The 18,806-nt window shown below is 43.1% G+C and overlaps 1 protein-coding gene across 5 annotated transcripts in view; it reads right to left on the bottom strand.

Moving 5' to 3' along the window:
* LOC115138272 (brain-enriched guanylate kinase-associated protein-like) overlaps positions 1-18,806 on the bottom strand; it is a 59,418-nt gene continuing 40,612 nt past the window's right edge. For all 5 annotated transcript variants that reach the window (XM_029674951.2, XM_029674950.2, XM_029674952.2 and 2 more), the window contains 3 exons: positions 10,884-10,991; positions 8,102-8,185; positions 1-5,563 (listed from right to left, as the gene is read on the bottom strand). In XM_029674951.2, the coding sequence (XP_029530811.1) occupies positions 4,064-5,563; positions 8,102-8,185; positions 10,884-10,991 (1,692 nt within the window). In that variant the 3' untranslated portion in view covers positions 1-4,063. The remainder of the gene's footprint in view (positions 5,564-8,101; positions 8,186-10,883; positions 10,992-18,806) is intronic.

Raw genomic sequence — 18,806 nt, 5'->3', positions numbered from 1 at the left:
TAATTGTCATGTTAATGCATCATAATGCAGAAACCTCCTTTATTAATACGTAAATAAACATACAGCAAAAATATAGAAACATGCATCAAACAACCAGCTGGCCTGTTGGTCCTTGAAAAGTTATTTGTCGTAGTCTGAGGTAGAACAGGACAGGAGGACAATTTATTCAGGGGTCAAAGTCAAGAACATCAACATAACCAGGATAAAAATATAAATGGTAACGATTGAATATATTCTTATTACATCCACAATAAAAAATACTCTGTCTATAGGGGATCAGAATCTGGGCCCCTTCTGTACAGTAGTTTCGATTTAGGGAAACCATCAGGTCTGCAAAAAAATGGACAAAGTACCAAAATGGCTGCCTGGTGGAAGAGGTACAGTGATGCCAGTGCACAGAGGGGGGCAACTGCCTCTGTGCTCTCTCTGTCCCTGGCTTTAGCAGCATTTTGCAGGTGTCCACCTCCCCCAGATGGTATCCTGAGTCCAGGGCATGAACAACGTGTCCTGGTCTTAAAATTTTGGGGAAAGTTTATAAAAAATAAAATAAAAAGCCACAGTGAGAGGACTTGTCAAAGAATGAAATGCCTTGTTTTAGTTAGAGATCCAATACGGCTGATGCCAACAAGATTCTAGAGTAGGAAACCTGGCTGGTATATTAATTAACATTAATACCATACACACACACACACCCACTGTCAGAAGTGTAGAAAAAAAGAAGACTTGCTACTGAACAGAATTAAGGCAAAATGTACTAGCTAGTGGTTGGGTATTCATGCAACAGCATTGAATTCATGCTCTTTTCCAACTTGGACAATCAAAACTGTGAAGTTGAGACATTAGGTGCCCTGGCCAAATTCCTACATGTAATATTTAGACAGAGTAAAATTAGCCCAGGTACATGGATTATTTTACACCCTACTGTGCAACCTTTTAAATCCTTTATCAGTATCTCACTTTTTATCAAAAGGGTTGTCAACGTCTGTTCTGTGGGGATATTTTCCTAGAAATAATATTGTACATATATATTCCTTATTTTCAGTATTATTGGAAGGAAAACACCCCATACTGCTCCACCAACTTGTTACATTTGTATTACAATGTACAATATGTCTTTGAAATGGTTATTTAACAGTCTATTCTTTTGATTCATCGAATCCCAGTGCATGACATTTATTATTCAGACGTCTTCCTCCTAAGTATCAATATGCATGTCAATTGGATAAGAGACATTTAACAATTATTTCTGTAGTCTCTCCCCAATGTTCAGGTGCTAACCATGAGTTGCTGCCTAGAAGAAATCACTTTAGGGTTAAAAAAGGTTAAACACTTTTCATACAGTGCATTCGTAAAGTATTCAGACCCCTTCCCTTTTTTCACATTTTGTTACATTACAGCCTTATTCTAAAATGGATTAAATAGTTTTCCCTCATCAATCTACACAAAGCAATAACTTTTCATGAGGTGCAAATTTATTTTCAATAAAAAAAAAAACAACTTATTTATACACCTTTTCAGACCCTTTGCTATGAGACTCGAAATTGAGCTCGGGTGCATCCTGTTTCCATTGACCATCCTTGATGTTTCTTCAACTTGATTGGAGTTTACCTGTGGTAAATTCAATTGATTGGACATAATTTGTAAAAGCACACACCTGTCTATATAAGGTCCCACAGTTGACACTGCACGGCAGAGCAAAAACCAGGCCACGAGGTCGAAGGAATTGTCCATAGAGCTCCAAGACAGGATTGTGTCGAGGCACAGATGTGGGGTGGGTACCAAAACATCTCTGCATCATCAAAAGTCCAAGAACACAGTGACCTCCAACATTCTTAAATGGAAGAAGTTTGGAACCACCAAAACTCTTCCTAGAGCTGGACTCTCGGCAAAACTGAGCAATCGTGGGAGAAGGGCCTTGGTCAGGCTGTTATCGCTGTCCAAAGTGCTTCAGCAAAGTACAGAGTAAAGGGTCTGAATACTTATATAAATGTAATATTTCAGTTTTAAATGTTTTTATAATTTTGCGAACATTTCTAAAAAACAGATTTTGCTTTGTCATTATGGGGTATTGTGTGTAGATGAGGGGGGGGGGCGATTCAATCCATTTTAGAATAAGGCTGTAACGGAACAAAATGTGGAAAAAGTCAAGGGGTCTGAACACTTTCCAAATGCACAACATGCAGTTTGTACATGAGAAAATGAGGCCTTAGAAGTTAACAGCTTTCGAGACAGCAGGATACATAAACTCAGCAAAAAAAGAAACGTCCCTTTTTCAGAACCCTGTCTTTCAAAGATAATTAGTAAAAATCCAAATAACTTCACAGATCTTCATTGTAAAGGGTTTAAAAACTGTTTCCCATGCTTGTTCAATGAACCATAAACAATTAATGACCATGCACCTGTGGAACGGTCGTTAAGATACTAACAGCTTACAGACGGTAGGAAATTAAGGTCACAGTTATGAAAACTTAGGACACTAAGGCAGGTCCTCACCAGACATCACCGGTAACAACGTCACTTATGGGCACAAACCCACTGTCGCTGGACTAGACAGAACTGGCAAAAAGTGCTCTTCACTGATGAGTCGTGGTTTTGTCTCACCAGGGGTGATGGTCGGATTCGCAATTATCGTCAAAGGAATGAGCGTTACACCGAGGCCTGTAATCTGGAGCGGGATCGATTTGGAGGTGGCGGGTCCGTCATGGTCTGGGGCGGTGTTTCACTGCATCATCGGACTGAGCTTGTCATTGCAGGCAATCTCAACGCTGTGCGTTACAGGGAAGACATCCTCCTCCCTCATGTGGTACCCTTCCTGCAGGCTCATCCTGACATGACCCTCCAGCATGACATTGCCATACTGCTCATTTTGTGCCTGATTTCCTGCAAGACAGGAATGTCAGTGTTCTGCCAATCGAAGAGCCCGCATCTCAATCCCATTGAGCACGTCTGGGACCTGTTGGATTGGAGGGTGAGGGCTAGGGCCATTGCCATTAAAAATTCTGGGAACTTGCAGGTGCTTTGGTGGAAGAGTGGGGTAACACATCTCACAGCAAGAACGGGCACATCTGGTGCAGTCCATGAGGTGGAGATGCACTGCAGTACTTAATGCAGCTGGTGGCCACACCAGATACTGACTGTTACTTTTTTCTGTTAATCACATGTCTGTGGAACTTGTCTCAGTTGTTGAATCGTGTTATGTTCATACAAATATTTATACATGTTAAGTTTGCTGAAAATAAACGCAGTTGACAGTGAAAGGATGTTTATTTTTTTATTTTTTGCTGAGGAGTTTATGTAGCCTTTAGTAGGTATTATGCCATTGTAATGAAATTCTCAATAGCGGGGGTTTGATGGGAACTTGGAGCCCTTAGCTCTCACAGCATAGGTCTGTCTGTCTGCCGAAATGAATGGTAGACATTATGCTTGTACTAAATTATGTTGTGTTACTGACATACTTCAAATGCTAATAGCTTATGTATTTAGTACAATAGTTACTGCCTCAATACTGTCGTAATTGTTAAGCGATAATTTGTCTTGTGAGCCTTCTCCGAAATAGCTTTGAGCTTGCTGAATGGCTGTCTCAGAGAATAAGGGATGATATACTGTAGGAAATCTGGTGTCTGGTCTCTCTGATAACTACACCGTATCATGACATAAACAGCCCCCCAAAAAACACAGCTGTGTAGCATCTGACAGCTTGAAGCCTGCCTTCACCGGATTACAAAAACATCTCAAATCCACACCAACTGTGTGTTTGCCACAGAAAACATGATGTACATAATCGTCACGCGTAAAAGGAAGAGCTGTTGGTAACACTACTTCAAGCTAACCGGTATAATTGTATAAGCTTGAGCTTTTTTATTTCTTATTACAAGGGTTACAATATGTTATGGCTTTTTATGAAGTATATTTTCAACTTGCTCACAATTGCTGTTATTTGGCCATTGAGATAATATTAAGACTTTTTATAAGGGGTCATACGTGCTTATGACAAGTCTTACAATTAATTATAACCGCATCTTAATGCATTATACCTGTCAAGTCTAAAGTGTTACCGAGCTGTTCAGTTCAGGAGGGTGCCGTACAGCTGGGCCTTGGTAAGACTGTCCTTCCTGTTAAGTCCTGTTCCTGTGCTTCCAAATTTTTGGTGGTGTTGAGAACTCTTCCTGGGAACAGCTAGGCTCAGGCTGGGCCTCACTCTCTCCCTCTGGTAGTGTTGCTGCTGCAGACCGGGGGCTTCCAGGGAGCTTTGGTGGTCTAAGGACTTGGCCAAGCTGTTGGGGCTCACATCCACATGTTCCTTGTTCATGGTCCCCCGTGCCGCTCCAGCCGCCCCGCTCTCCTTGTCCTTCAAGCTTCCTGAGAGGAACTGGCTGCACTCTGAGTCCTGGCTGTCCTCCTTGGCTCTGTAAAGGGGCTGGGGCCTGCCCCGCAGGCCCATGCTGGGGTGTTTGGGACTGGGTGAGAGTCCGCCACCACCGACGGCAGCGGCCAAGCACTGGTCCAGCACATGGCTGTGGAGAGAGACGTTCGCGTCCCCCTCCTGGAAGGTGAAGTGCTGCTCGGAAAAGCTGTAGGGAGACATGCGGCCCGGATTGCAGTTGTAGGAGTACGAGTTGATGTCCTCTACACTCCGCTGCCTCCAGCTTCCAGACAGTTCTTCTTCGGTGGGGACACCTATGCTGGCCTGGCTGTCTGAGCGCTCCACCGCCCGGGGTCCTCCTCCACCCTGGGCTGAGCCCTGGCTGTGCAACGATGCTAGGTGGGGCGAGTGGTACGGCTCACTGTAGCCGCAGGACGGCGTGTGCACGTACGCTGGCGAAGAGCCGCCACCGCCTTTCGCCGGGTTGGGGGAAGGGAGCATCGCCATGTGCTGGAAGCTGTGGGACTTGGGGAAGAGGCTGAGGCTGGGAGGGCTGTCCTTCTCATAAGAAGAGGTGCTCTTGTGTTCACCGTACCCCCCATCCCGCCAGTCCATGTAGAGCGCCTGGTGGGAGGAGGACATGACGCTGCTGGTGCCGCCGCCGCAGCCTTCCCCTCCCTTCTCCTCCTCGGAAGCCTGGCTGAAGCTGGAGTAGGAGCTAGAGAGCGGCAAGGAGCCCACAGTAAACTCTCCGTGGAAGGAGGGGGCCCTGTGTTGGGAGAAGTTACCTGAATGGAAGGCTATCTCCTGAGGGTTGGAGTTCTGGGCCTGGGGGAAGAGATCCTTGGGGAGGCCGTGGACGTCTACGCTCTGCCTACGCTCCTGCCAGCGCCCGGGGCAGTAGAGGGCCGTGTCACTACAGTACAGGTCGGCAGTCCGGAAGGCGGTACGGCGCTGAAAGATTTCACCGACCACGCTATTGGTCACGAAGTCATGGTCATGGCCCTCGTCCACCAATGGCTGGGGGCTGGTTGAGTGGGTGACTGGACAGCTGCTGCCTGGCTCGGGCTTCTCTAGCACCTTGGCGATGACGGCGGTGGGCACAGCATCGGAGTAGGATGAGTGGCACAGTGCCATTGTGACGTCGCATCCGTGCTTCTCTATGTGGGAGCTCACCCGCTCCTGGAAGTCAATGGGCAGCTGGAAAGAGAGAGAGCAGGATGGTGAGAAGAAATTCTAAGAGAGGAAGGAAAGAAACCTGGATAGCCAAACAAAGGAAGAAATGGGAGTGAATTTAAGAGATGGATTCAGAAATGACAGCAATCAATAACAAAGGAGGACTACTGCTGCTCTAACAAAGTAATGTTTTAGCGATTCTTACCAGCATAAGCATTCCTAAAAATAGACTGCATATAGATTCATACAATGCTGACAACCACTATCAAATCTCCCCATACATATTCACAACCACGCCATTATCGAATGCTTGCCACATCCACACAGCTGTTTTTGTCAATGCTGTTCCCTAGACTCCAATCTAGAGTTTGAATTTAGAGAAGTAAATTATTATTGTGTGTTTACTTAGACTAGCTCGGACACCCGTTGGGACCCTCTCTAATGAACTTGTCAGAACTTTGCTGACCACAACCCCTCCATTACTGTGCTTTGGCCCTTCTTTTTCTAATTTCTCAGTTTACAATCGCTAAGTTGTAGGGATACACACATCCTCGTGGACAGAGGTACATCAAGACACACACTTTCATCAATCCTCACTTGTACAATGCCTTCGAAGTATTCATGCCCCTTGACTTATTCCACATTTTGTTGTCACAGCCTGAATTCAAAATAGTTATAAAAAAAAATTAAAAATCCCACCCATCAACACATAATACACCACACCAAAGGTTTGCACATTTATTGAAAATTAAATCTCAAAATATCTAATTTACATAAGTATTCGCACCCCTGAGTCAATACTTTGTAGAAGCACCTTTGGCAGAGATTACTGCTGTCTCTCTTTCTGGGCTTCCCCCATCTGGATTGTGCAACATTTGCCCACTATTCTTTAAAACGTTCAAGCTCTGTCAAATTGGTTGTTCATCATTGCTAGACAACCAATCAATTCTTGCTGTAGATTAAAGTTGAAAATGTAACTTGGCCACTCAGGAACATTTAACTGTCTTCTTGATAAGCAACTCCAGTGTAGATTTGGCCTTGTGTTTAGGTTATTGCCCTGCTGAAAGGTGAATTCATCTCCCAGTGTTTGGTGGAAAGCAGTCTGAACCAGATTTTCCTCTAGGATTTTGCCTGTGCTTAGATCCATTCCGCTAATTTGTTAAAACAATTACCATCATACCCATAACATGATGCAACCACCACTAATCCTAAAAATATGCAGAGTGGTTTAATAACTTCAAAATGCTCTAAAAGGGATATTCAATGTCTGCTTATTTTTTGGACCATCTACAAATATGTGCCCTTTGGGGTACAGAGATGAGGTAGTCAATAAAAAAAAAAAATGATGTTCAACACTATTATTGTGTCCATGCAATGTATTATGTGTCTTGTTGAACACATTTTTACTCCTGAACGTATTTAGGCTCCTGGACGTATTTAGGCTCCTGGACGTATTTAGGCTCCTGGACGTATTTAGGCTCCTGGACGTATTTAGGCTCCTGGACGTATTTAGGCTCCTGGACGTATTTAGGCTCCTGGACGTATTTAGGCTCCTGGACGTATTTAGGCTCCTGAACGTATTTAGGCTCCTGGACGTATTTAGGCTCCTGGACGTATTTAGGCTTGTCATACCAAAGGGGTTGAATACTTATTGACTCAACACATTTCAGCTTTTCATTTTTTATTCATTTGTAAACATTTCGAAAAACAATTCCACTCTGATATTATTGGGTATTGTGTGTAGGCCCTTAATAAATAAAAAATCACCGGGAGCAGCTTCAATTTAAATTAGACCAGTGCTCAAGGTCTCCAGCTGAGAATAAAACAAATCTAAAATAGCCACTGTTGTTTTTTGTTGTTGTTGAAAATAGACACCTAGCAGAAAAAATACCAGTGTTTTGAAGTATGGAGCTATTTTATTTGTTGCAGCCTTGCTTTCCCCATTTGAGAATTGAGTGGAAAAGTAGGTGAGACTGCAGGGTTAATGAGTCTCACTCCAACATGCTGTTTTCAGCAGCTTTCCGGAGGGGCTCCTCTGTACACTATACATTTTCTCTGGCTGGGTAGCAGAGTTAAGTCCCAGTGAAAATCATACAGCATCCCTTTGATCGCACTCGGCTATATTCATCGCTGCATTTGTGATGGATTCGTCAATGCTCTGGAATTGGTCACTTTGTCGACTCGAAAAGAGGAATGTGCTTTCAAAAGCCAATCACTGTTATTTCATCGGCGTATGATTATGGGGAGCCGAATGAGTCAGCAGCTGTGGATGCTGATATCCTACAGTACCTCAATAACTCTGTCAATTTCATACCATAGCTGCATTACTACTTCATCCATATATGCGTGACCTTATTGTTTAAAAGGTAGTCCCACGTCTTTTGAGGATTTTTTGTTTTAATGAGGAACTGTGAGGATTTTTCTCTCTCTCATACCTCACTTCCTTACTCCCCTTCGAGTGGACTAGATGTTGTCTTAGGCGGTTTTGCACGGTGAAATCAACAGGGGAAATAATACGTGGGGCTACTTGTTAGTGTGAGTGTAGAGCAGCGCAGAACTCACCTCGGATAGCTTGTGGGCTCTGTGGTGTGACTTGGAGCACTGGAGGAGCTGCGCTGCCAGGTTACAGTCCTTCCTGTAAAGGTCCTGGGAAATGGGAAAGATTAAACTCTGTTGAGTCATAGGTTGGGATGCCATGCAGACTAAGAAGTGTATAAATTGTAATGGGAGTAACTGACCAACATTTGTTTCAAATAGGTTGCTACATGTAACGACATGGTATTACTACAACCAAGTAGAATGGGACCAAACAGTCATTTCAGCATGTGGCGTTGCGAACCTACCAATGCTTGACAAACAAAAAAGAATTCCCCCGAAAAAAAATATTCCAGATTGATTGCTACATCCTGAAGCTGTTTTCCCCCTCAACCCTCTAGTGACAACCCCAAATGTTTACTTCAATTTAAAGCTCTGAGGGTCTAACACTTTGGGAGAACCCAATCGAAGTAACAAACGCATCACCGGCCACGGAACAAATCCATCCACCCAGAAAATAGTGCTTGTTTTTCTCATCAGGCCCCTGTGGCGCTGACAATGGCATTAATGATCCGCAAAATCGTATTAACTCTGAGGGACTTTTTTCAATTGCAATAAAGCTCTTCACTGTAATTTCATTACGGGGCTTCTGAAATGGGCTCTTCTCCTCTGATCTAGAGGCTAGGCTAGTAAGCTTCCTCTCTGTCAGTCTGTATCCATGCTCTCGCTTTCCCACTGCAACTCCTCTGTGACACAGCAAACTCTGACAGCCCTCTCATAAACATCAAAGGCATTTCTTTGACAGCTTCAATTCTCCTTCTAGTTAACTGTGTGCTATTTTTTTTCTCACATACAGAACAATTGGGACTGTGGTAGTTTGAAGGCAGCACAAAGACCTGTCTCATCCAGTCATTGATGTCTCAATGTCAGCCATGTTGTTTTCTCTCAGGACTCTGATGTGAAGAAGTTCCATGCTAACTGAGAGAATAGCTTTTGACTGCAACCAGAGGGAAATGGCTAGCTGTGAAAGCTGTTGCTAACAGAAGTAGGTACAGCAACAAAAAATAGGTGACAAAGACACATTTACCGTTACACCCAACTCTTCCTTCCACATCTGTAAATGCAGCCAGAGTCAACCTAATGACTTATTTGGTCTTCCTCATATTAGAATCAGTTCGCCATCTCCAATTAATTTAAAGCATTCCCTTATGACAAAATGTCTGCCTACTCCTGCTAACAGATCAAGTTCTCCTGTAAGACCTAATTCTGACCCCAATCAGCCTCCCTGGATTCAAGGGGATTCTCATCATGCCCAATGGCTCAGATGTGTCTAGCTAGCACAGCAGCCCTGCAGAGAGCTAGGTAGAGTGCGAAGCTAGGCAGATGCTTGGGGATTCACATCAACAAGACTAAGACCGTAGATTGACACAGTAGGTCCCCAGGGCCAAATCCAGACTCTAGCTTTAAACCTGCTTACAGTCTCAAATCCCCTATTGATTTAGGAGTAACTACTGTACACAGAGTACAAAACATTATGAACACCTTCCTAATATTGAGTTGCACCCCCCCTTTGCCCCCAGAACAGCTTCAATTTGATGGGGCATAAATTCCACAGGGATGCTGGCCCATGTTGACTCCAATGCTTTCCACAGTTGTCAAGTTGGCTGGATGTCCTTTGGGTGGTAGACTATTCTTGATACACACAAGAAAATGTTGAGTGTGAAAAACCCAGCAGCATTGCAGTTCTTGACACACTCAAATCAGTGCACCTGGCACCTACTACCATACCCTGTTCAAAGGCACTTATCTTGCCCATTCACCCTCTGAATGGCACACACACACAATTCATGCCTCAAGACTTAAAAATCTGTATTTTAACCTGGTCTCCTCCCATTCAGCTACACTGATTTGAAGTGGATTTAACAAGTCACATCAATAAGAGATCATAGCTTTCACCTGAATTCACCAGGTCAGTCTATGTCAAGGAACGAGCATGTGCTGTATGCTGTGAAAAAGTAATTTGCCACCTTTTTGCTACAACGACTCCAACCAAACGCTTCCTGTAGTTGTTGATCAGTCTCTCACGTCACTGTGGAGGAATTTTGACCCCCTCTTCCACGCAGAGCAGCTTTAACTCCGCAACATTTGTGGGTTTTCAAGCATGAACTGTTCGTTTCATGTCCTGCCACAACATCTCAATTGGGATTAGGTCTGGGATTACCACCACCATGCTTGACCGTTGGTAGAAGGTTCTTACTGTGGAATGCAGTGTTTTGCTTTTCGCCAGGCACAATGGGACCCATGTTATCCATGAATGAGTTGAAGCAGTGCTGCATGTAAGAGTGGGCCAAAATTCCTCCACAGCAGTGTGAGAGACTGATCAACAACTACAGGAAGCATTTGGTTGGAGTCATTGCATCTACAGGTGGCCAAACCAGTTATTGAGTGTAAGGGGGCAATTACTTTTTCACACAGGGGAATTGTGTGTTGCATAACTTTGTTAATTCAATAAGTAAAATAAGTACAAAACGTGTTTTATTTGTGAACTCCGGTTCACTTGAGCTAATGTTAGGTTTTGGTTGAAGATCTGATAACATTCAGTATCAAAAATAGAGATACTTTTTCACGTGTCTCTCTCCAGACAGTAGCACTTCAAAGAATGTACTATCAGCGCAGGTTTTTATGTTGGGTTCATGTTATAGGTGGCACACGTGGCAAGGCCGCCACCGGGCATTGGTCGTCTAACTGGCCGTTTAGTTGTTTCAGTGATTCCCCGATTCGCAACGACTGGCTTATACAGTATACTCACGTTGTCTCCCCTGAGCTTTTCAATGGTGATCTCAGCCTCCAGGAGGTGATTGTTGAGGGCGAGGATCTCCCGGCTCAGCGCTCTTTTCTCGTCCTCATGGTGCTGGGACTAAAGGAGTGAAGGGAGCGCGAGCGGAGGAATTGAAAGACCAGGAAGAGAAAGGAGAGTGAGAAGAGGTGTCGAGCAGTCAGTCAGCCAGTCAGTCAGTGTTCCTGCTCTCTATGCCAGTAGCAGGTCTTAATTAAAATAAGACTTCACTGGCCAGAGCCCAAATAAAATCAATTACTCTGCCAGGGGGGTGGGGGAAGCATCGATCATAGTCCAGAGAAATTAAAGCGGTTAAAGCAATGGTCAATGTTTGACACCTTAGTATTTCCTGAGATTTAGCCTCAAACAATTACATGCCAACAAGATCCTTTCCCCCCCTTCACCCAATAATTGTTAATCCCCTGTTGTGTGATAGGATTTGACAAAGGATGCATCATTGAGTCTCCACCGCACAAGGGTCACGATTGTTTTTGAAACACGGGGGTGGGGGAGCAGTTTTAATAGAAGTCAATTATTGTCACTTCAAGCAACGGGTTGGCATTGATATTCAAATCCATTCTGGAAGTCTCTCATTAATCTGTTCTGGCATGTTGCTTTGGCAGTCTCATTCAGGCACATTATGTGCAGCATTGTAATCACTTTTCACTCTGGGGGAAGGTGAGTCTTGCTATATACCTCCGACATAGGAGACTGACATGAGTCTCCTCCTGACACGAGTCTCCAAAGCTGCTAATGCCTTGTCCCTGGCTTTTTTCAGAGATTTTCACATCCCAAAACCACCTCTCACAAAACTAGCCCTTCCTAACGTGGAATGGGTTTGTAAAGTTGCCAGAAAGGTATTGAGCGTGTCCACTCCAGGGAAGGTGGAAATTGTAAAAATGTGAGTTGTAGCCAGTACATTTCGCTTGAATTTGAATGACTCACTTTAACTGTTTCTTGGGTTAGTTGAATACCCTAATCTGCAACCTGTTTGGATTGACATTCTGCCATGGGCTGATTAACATCCGAATATTATAAATCGTCTAGAGGTTGCCCATAGATTAAAAGAGTGAAGGATATTATAGATTTGCATATGATGACTGACATGGTCATATACCATCTTGGCAGTACAGTTTGAGGCTTTATTTAATTACAATTGTTGGGGTTGAGAGTGAGTAATGGCCTCCACACATACAAGCACCTTTGGAACATCTACATTTGAAAAAAAGTCTCAATCAATTAAATATACACCATCACAATAAATCCATTGTTTATTTTAGGCAAGTTTAAAGAAGCATGATGATGTGAAGAACATTTATTTCAGAAGAACAATATGAGTCGTATTACTGTATGTAATCTGGCTATGTGCCTTGCCATAGGCTGTAGGCTTGTTCATTTAGCAGACAAGATATGTTTCTAAGTCCCGTGCCATTAATTTAATACTATATGCTTTTATAGTAAGAAGAATATAATTGAACTTAGCTGAATAAAATCGAAAGGCCATTTTTTTCCCAGTCTGGAGAGAGTGAGACTGCGCATATGAAGTGGCCAGTAGTGGAAAAAGTACCCAATTGTCATACATGAGTAAAGAAAATGACTCAAGTAAAAGTGAGTCACCTGAGTAAAAGTATTTGGTTTTAAATATACTTAAGTATATTGACTCATGACTGGCGTTGTGGTGGTAATATGGTCACCGCAACAGACCTAGTCATGGCCATCCATGACTTGAACACTTTTTTTGTTCCCCATAGAGTCGACAGTGTAGCCTACTGTACTTTCATCCACATCCAGCCAAAGTTAGATCATTTGATGTGCCAATGCCTCACACAACGGGGCAGCAAGGCAATTTACAGAGGTTAGAGAACTTTTTAAATCATAGACTGCAGAATACGACTGGGCTTATGTGAATATTGAAAAATCAAATTTGTACATGCAGATGCAATCCTTGTCCCTCACTTTAGCCTCAATTTGGAGATAAATTGTGTTTTGCAGTGTGTTCTTATTATTTATTTATTTTTATATCCCCCTGCCTGGCTGTCTCCACTGAACTGCTGTCTTCACCTGACAACAAACGGAGCCCCTCCCCCCCACGAGACGCAATTACTGTATACTAGAGTTGGGGAAGGGGAGAGAGAAATACAAGATTTACAGGCTTCTGAGAAAAAATACCATTTGTAACCTGAAAAAAAAAAAAGGATATCAGCCTCTCAAGAAATAAATAACTACCTGCTCAAAAGTTTTCAATGATCAATCGGTGTAAAATTCTCTGAAATGCCTACAAGTCTCTAAAGGATAGGGCTGGCCATATGTGACTTGAAAGCCAATTAATCTAAAGTTTGATGTGCTTCAACTAAATATTTTAGGTTTTCTTTATCTCCTTTTCCCTTCTGGCCCCAGTTCAACTCTTAGGGTGAGAGACAGTATCTTTTGAAGAAGCTTTAGTTCATGTCTTTATCTAGCTCAAGTTTGATTGCTGTTTGAGATTTTTTTACATCAATCCGTGACAAGCCTGGCTAATGGATAACGGGTAATGCATGTTGGGTACGTCAAATGCTGAGAAAACTAGCAAGACCATAATAAACGGCTCTCTATACCCCGGATGTGTACCAAACTCACTAAAAGTGGCAGTAATAAAGCTTCTCTTGAAAAATCCAAACCTTGACCCAGAAAATATAAAAAATAAATTAATAAATTAAAATTGGCTCTATATCGAATCTCCTATTCCTCTCAATTTTATCTGAAAAAGCTGTTGCGCAGCAACTCACTGCCTTCCTGAAGACAAACAGTGTATACGAAATGCTTCAGTCTGGTTTTAGACCCCATCATAGCACTGAGACTGCACTTGTGAAGGTGGTAAATTACCTTTTAATGGCATCAGACCGAGGCTCTGCATCTGTCCTCGTGCTCCTAGACCTTAGTGCTGCTTTTGATACCATCGATCACCACATTCTTTTGGAGAGATTGGAAACCCAAATTGGTCTACACGGACAAGTTCTGGCCTGGTTTAGATCTTATCTGTCGGAAAGATATCAGTTTGTCTCTGTGAATGGTTTGTCCTCTGACAAATCAACTGTACATTTCGGTGTTCCCCAAGGTTCCATTTTAGAACCACTATTGTTTTCACTATATATTTTACCTCTTGGTGAAGTGATTCGGAAACATAATGTTAACTTTCACTGCTATGCTGATGACAAACAGTTGTTTCATCGAAATGGACATGGCGAAGCCCCAAAATTGCGCTCGCTGGAAAGCCTGTGTTTCAGACAAGGAAGTGGATGGCTGCAAATGTTCTACTTTTAAACTCGGACAAAACAGATGCTTGTTCTAGGTCCCAAGAAACAAAGAGATCTTCTGTTGAATCTGACAATTAATCTTGATGGTTGTACAGTCGTCTCAAATAAAACTGTGAAGGACCTCCGGCGTTACTCTGGACCCTGATCTCTCTTTTGACGAACATATCAAGACTGTTTCAAGGAGAGATTTTTTTCCATCTACATAACATTGCAAAAATCAAACTTTGTCCAAAAATGATGCAGAAAAATGAATCCATGCTTTTGTTACTTCTAGGTTAGACTACTGTAATGCTCTACTTTCCGGCCACCCGGGTAAAGCACTAAATAAACTTCAGTTACTAGCTGCTAGAATCTTGACTAGAACCAAAACATTTGATCATATTACTCCAGTGCTAGCCTCTCTACACAATAAACACAAGCTACACAACACTCTACACAAGCTTCCTGTTAAGGCAAGAGCTGATTTCAGGGTTTTACTGCTAACCTACAAAGCATTAGATGGGCTTGCTCCCTACCTGTTTTTCCGATTTGGTCCTGTGGTACATACCTACACGTACGCTACCGTCACAAGACGCAGGCCTCCTTAATGTTGCTAGAATTGTTAATCTGCAAAATTGTAATTATTCGCCTACCTCCTCTTGCACACAATGTATAGACTCTTTTTTTCCTACTGTGTTATTGACTTGTTTATTGTTTACTCCATGTGTAACTCTGTGTTGTTGTCTGTTCACACTGCTATGCTTTATCTTGGCCAGGTCGCAGTTGTAAATGAGAACTTGTTCTCAACTAGCCTACCTGGTTAAATAAAGGTGAAATAAAATTTACAAAATAAAATAGGTTTCTTCCTAGGTTTATGGCCTTTCTATAGAGTTTTTCCTTGCCACCTTGCTTCTACACCTGCATTGCTTGCTGTTTGGGGTTTTAGGCTGGGTTTCTGTACAGCACTTTGAGATATCCGCTAATGTAAGAAGGGCTTTAGAAATATATTTGATTTGAAGAAGCTTGGTAAACAAACAAAGATGCAGAACGGTGGCAACAATAACTCAATTTGGTGAGCTGTATGTTCTGTGATGCCTATCCCCTGGGTGTAATTTACACTTTTCATTGAAAAGCATTGACTAATGAGTGCACTGCGAATAGCACATTGAGAAATGTACGGCTCAGAAAACAGGCTCTTCTGGCACACTGGTGAGCATGGCAGAAAGGCAGCACACCCTGATGAGAACTCTAATTAGACTAAGAGTGTCAGCACCGCTCACTGCAGTGCCAGTAGGGCCGGGAGCTGCCTGCTTAGCCAGGATCTTGAAAGGCACACACACCCCTGCTTGTGTGCAAGCACACACACAAACATCTCCTTGATCACAAGAGCAATATTACCCTCAAGGTGCCATACTGTATGTGAATCATTCATTAGCTGTTAGCCATTTCGCCCCCAGATCGTGTGTGGTGGCTTTGGACAACAACACTAACAAAAACAACAACCACTCCAGGAGCCTCAGCCCCAATAATGACCTTGTTCACTGGTGTCATGAGGAGGCAAGCTAACCCTTCCTCATAGAACCAAGGCTTCATTAAGCTTTCCACTCTATTCTGATGGTCTAATTAAAGTAGTCATTAGAGTACACATTTGTTCTGGGGGCCTTCTATTCTACTAATCTATATACAGTTCAAAATGGTATTTTACGAAATACTATTTTGATCTATGTAGAGCTAGAAAAGTGTTAGACATAGTTAAGGTACAGTTAATATGATATTTAATATGGTTCAGTGTGCTGCTGGCTAGGCAGCACTAGTTCAGCACCCCGGAGAGGGCCCTTTCCTCTGGCCTTCGCCCAAATGGCTTTTCAGCACTGACCAGGCAGACAGCTCCACAGCTCTGTCAACACGAGTCGCCACAGCCAGGGTCCAGGGAGGGTTTTTCACTGACCATGTGACCTGACCAGGTTACACTCTGGGCCGTAGTTGAGTAACATGGTCTGAAACAACTCTTGTCCCGATGCAAAATAATAGAAACCCTTGTGGAAATCCTCCCACTCTATTCTCTTACTTGGTTGTTTTAATAGTTTAGTTTGTAGTTTTTTTTTCTAATGACCTTCCCTGTAGTTTCTCCTCCAGAACTTTTTAATTGCATGATTTGATTGAACCTCTTTGTCACCGAGTGTCTAAGACCATTTCCTGCTCGAGAAATATTTTGCCCTTAAAATGCCATTTCGAGACATCAAAAGGAATGGCAATCACAATGAGGCATGCTTCTGAAGCAATCCTGTACTACTTCCTGTCATAAATGGTGATTAGTTACACCAAGGTTCAAGGAAGCTAATTCCTTTGAAAAGCCAACCACTTAAATTTTTTTTTAAAAATCACATGACTGGAATACAGTAGAAGTGTGTGACAGAATATGATTCAGGATACATTTTGTGGCTGTTGTCTTTTGTGACATGCTAAAGAGCGATGGGTGAAGAAACAGCGAATAATACACAAATACTGTAGAACTGGTGTAAATAATATACAGTACTTTGCCTGGATCAATGTTCGAAATTTGTCATATAACGACATGTAATAGATAGGCTATTAGTTTTCTTATACCTCAGCACCAATGGATATAATAGGCCTACAAAACATGTAGCCCACAAATAGGCATATCTAGGGTTAATGTTGAGACAATGTTGTATGAACAGTGTTATCACCACAATCTCTTGCCTGAGGCAATCATCTTAATCATCTAAGAGGTGGTTGGGAAAATACATTAATTTCACACAGTCGTATTCTATTAAAATGGCCACGGAGAATCAGCCATTGACTCAAACTTCTGTTTTGATGAGATTAAAAATCTCTTTTTAATCATGATACAGTCATACAGTACGTCTTAAATATGGACCTGAGGCCTGACCAGGGACTCCTCTTGAACATTAATGACAGTGTCTTTGGGGTCTGAAGGAGGAACGAATGGAAAGGGGTGCTCTTGTCGGGGGAGATTGGGAGAGATATGCCCAGAAAAAGAAGTTGTAGTAGTTTTCTAACAAGGTTCTATGGCAGGTTCTATCAATTTGGACATGGATTGCGCTCCGTCTCTGATCATGTAATTGCTTTTAGAGTGGTGAGAGGGGCCTCTCACCAAGGGAGACCGCATGTTCGGATCAATTATACTGGAGTTCTCATCTAAGATCTCAAACCACAGACCACATAACCGATCACCAAGAGAGACAGCTCCACCTCAATTCAGGGGGGGTATGGAATAATCAATATACCCATTCTTAGGTGTTCTTACTTTTAATATTTTCATGATAGCTGTTCTTGTTATAATTTTTTTTACTGTTTGGCCTATGTTATATTGGCTCTATTTTACAAAACAAAGCTGGTGAGCCTCTTAGCAGTCTGTCGCACACGTCTTCAAACACACACACTCACTCACTCACTCACTCACTCACTCACTCACTCACTCCTATAGCCCATCTGTCCGAGCTCCAATTACAGGGGCCAAGGTGCCTCAGAGCCGTGTGTGTGCACGTGCGTAAGTGTGTGCGTGAGATTGTGTCAGATGCTCGATCAGGTTCTGGTGGGAGATGTATAAGGAAAATATACTAACGAGACTAACAAAGTTTCAAACCCCCCTAAACTGAAGATCTCAGACAAAGCTCCACCCCTTCCAATAACGTTCTGCTTGAAATCATTGCTTGAAATCCCCCCCCCCCCCCCCCCCCCCACGTTAAGTACCATCTTCACCCAATCCTGATAAGTCAAAATAACCAGTGACGGGAAACCAAAGCACCAGAACTACGGTTGCTCGTTAGTCGTTGCATTCAGCAGTCTTTTGGCAGACGTGACGCTACCATTTCTGTTATGTAGTCTCTCCATGAGGGACGAGGGTGTGTGTGATGCAAGCGTGCATGCATACGTACGTGTGTGATGCTATGCTCTATGTGTTGCTTAGTGAAACCGAGCTGGGGCTTTCCCCTTTCATGCACTGATGCCAGACCCTGACCAACAGGTCAGCCTTATCAGCAACATTCATATTCTAAAGCCTTTTTTATCTTAAAGGATATGAGACATTAAAATAACTCCATTGTAAATGCAACATAAGGTGCACGGCGGAGGTGTAACTATCAAGACATCGACTTGACAACCATCATTGGAATGGTTGCAGGGGAAGTAAACGTGATTTCTCAATTCACTGGAGTGTGGTGCAATGGAGCTGCACCCCAGGCTGCCCTAAATAGAGCTTATTCCTTAGATTCTGTATTCACCAGGGGCCCCAAGGGTGCCACCAGAGTGGCCGGTGGGGAGCGTAGAGCAAACCTCCATCCACCTCCTACATTATTTATGAGAACAAAGTGAGAGCTGAGGTACTTACAGGGAGCATTAGGACGCAACAAATCTCTCCCTGCAATGTCAATAGCAACATCTTGGTAATGCCCCTCCGCCACAACTGTGAAGAGGTGGAGACTCTTAGGAGTGAAGAAGTGCTTAAGGGACAGGACTTTATGGGCACACTAGGTGATGTAATGTAACACGGAGTAATGAAGGTAGGAATGCCATTTTAAGGTTGAAATGTTGCCAATTCAAATGGTCTTCTCGCAGGTCTCGGGAAGATTCCAGGAGACCT

Source organism: Oncorhynchus nerka, linkage group LG12 (genome assembly GCF_034236695.1).
Source record: "Oncorhynchus nerka isolate Pitt River linkage group LG12, Oner_Uvic_2.0, whole genome shotgun sequence".
Classification (NCBI taxonomy): domain Eukaryota; kingdom Metazoa; phylum Chordata; class Actinopteri; order Salmoniformes; family Salmonidae; genus Oncorhynchus; species Oncorhynchus nerka.
The sequence above is the reverse complement of the archived record's forward strand: the minus strand, read 5'-3'. Positions and strand labels throughout refer to the sequence as shown.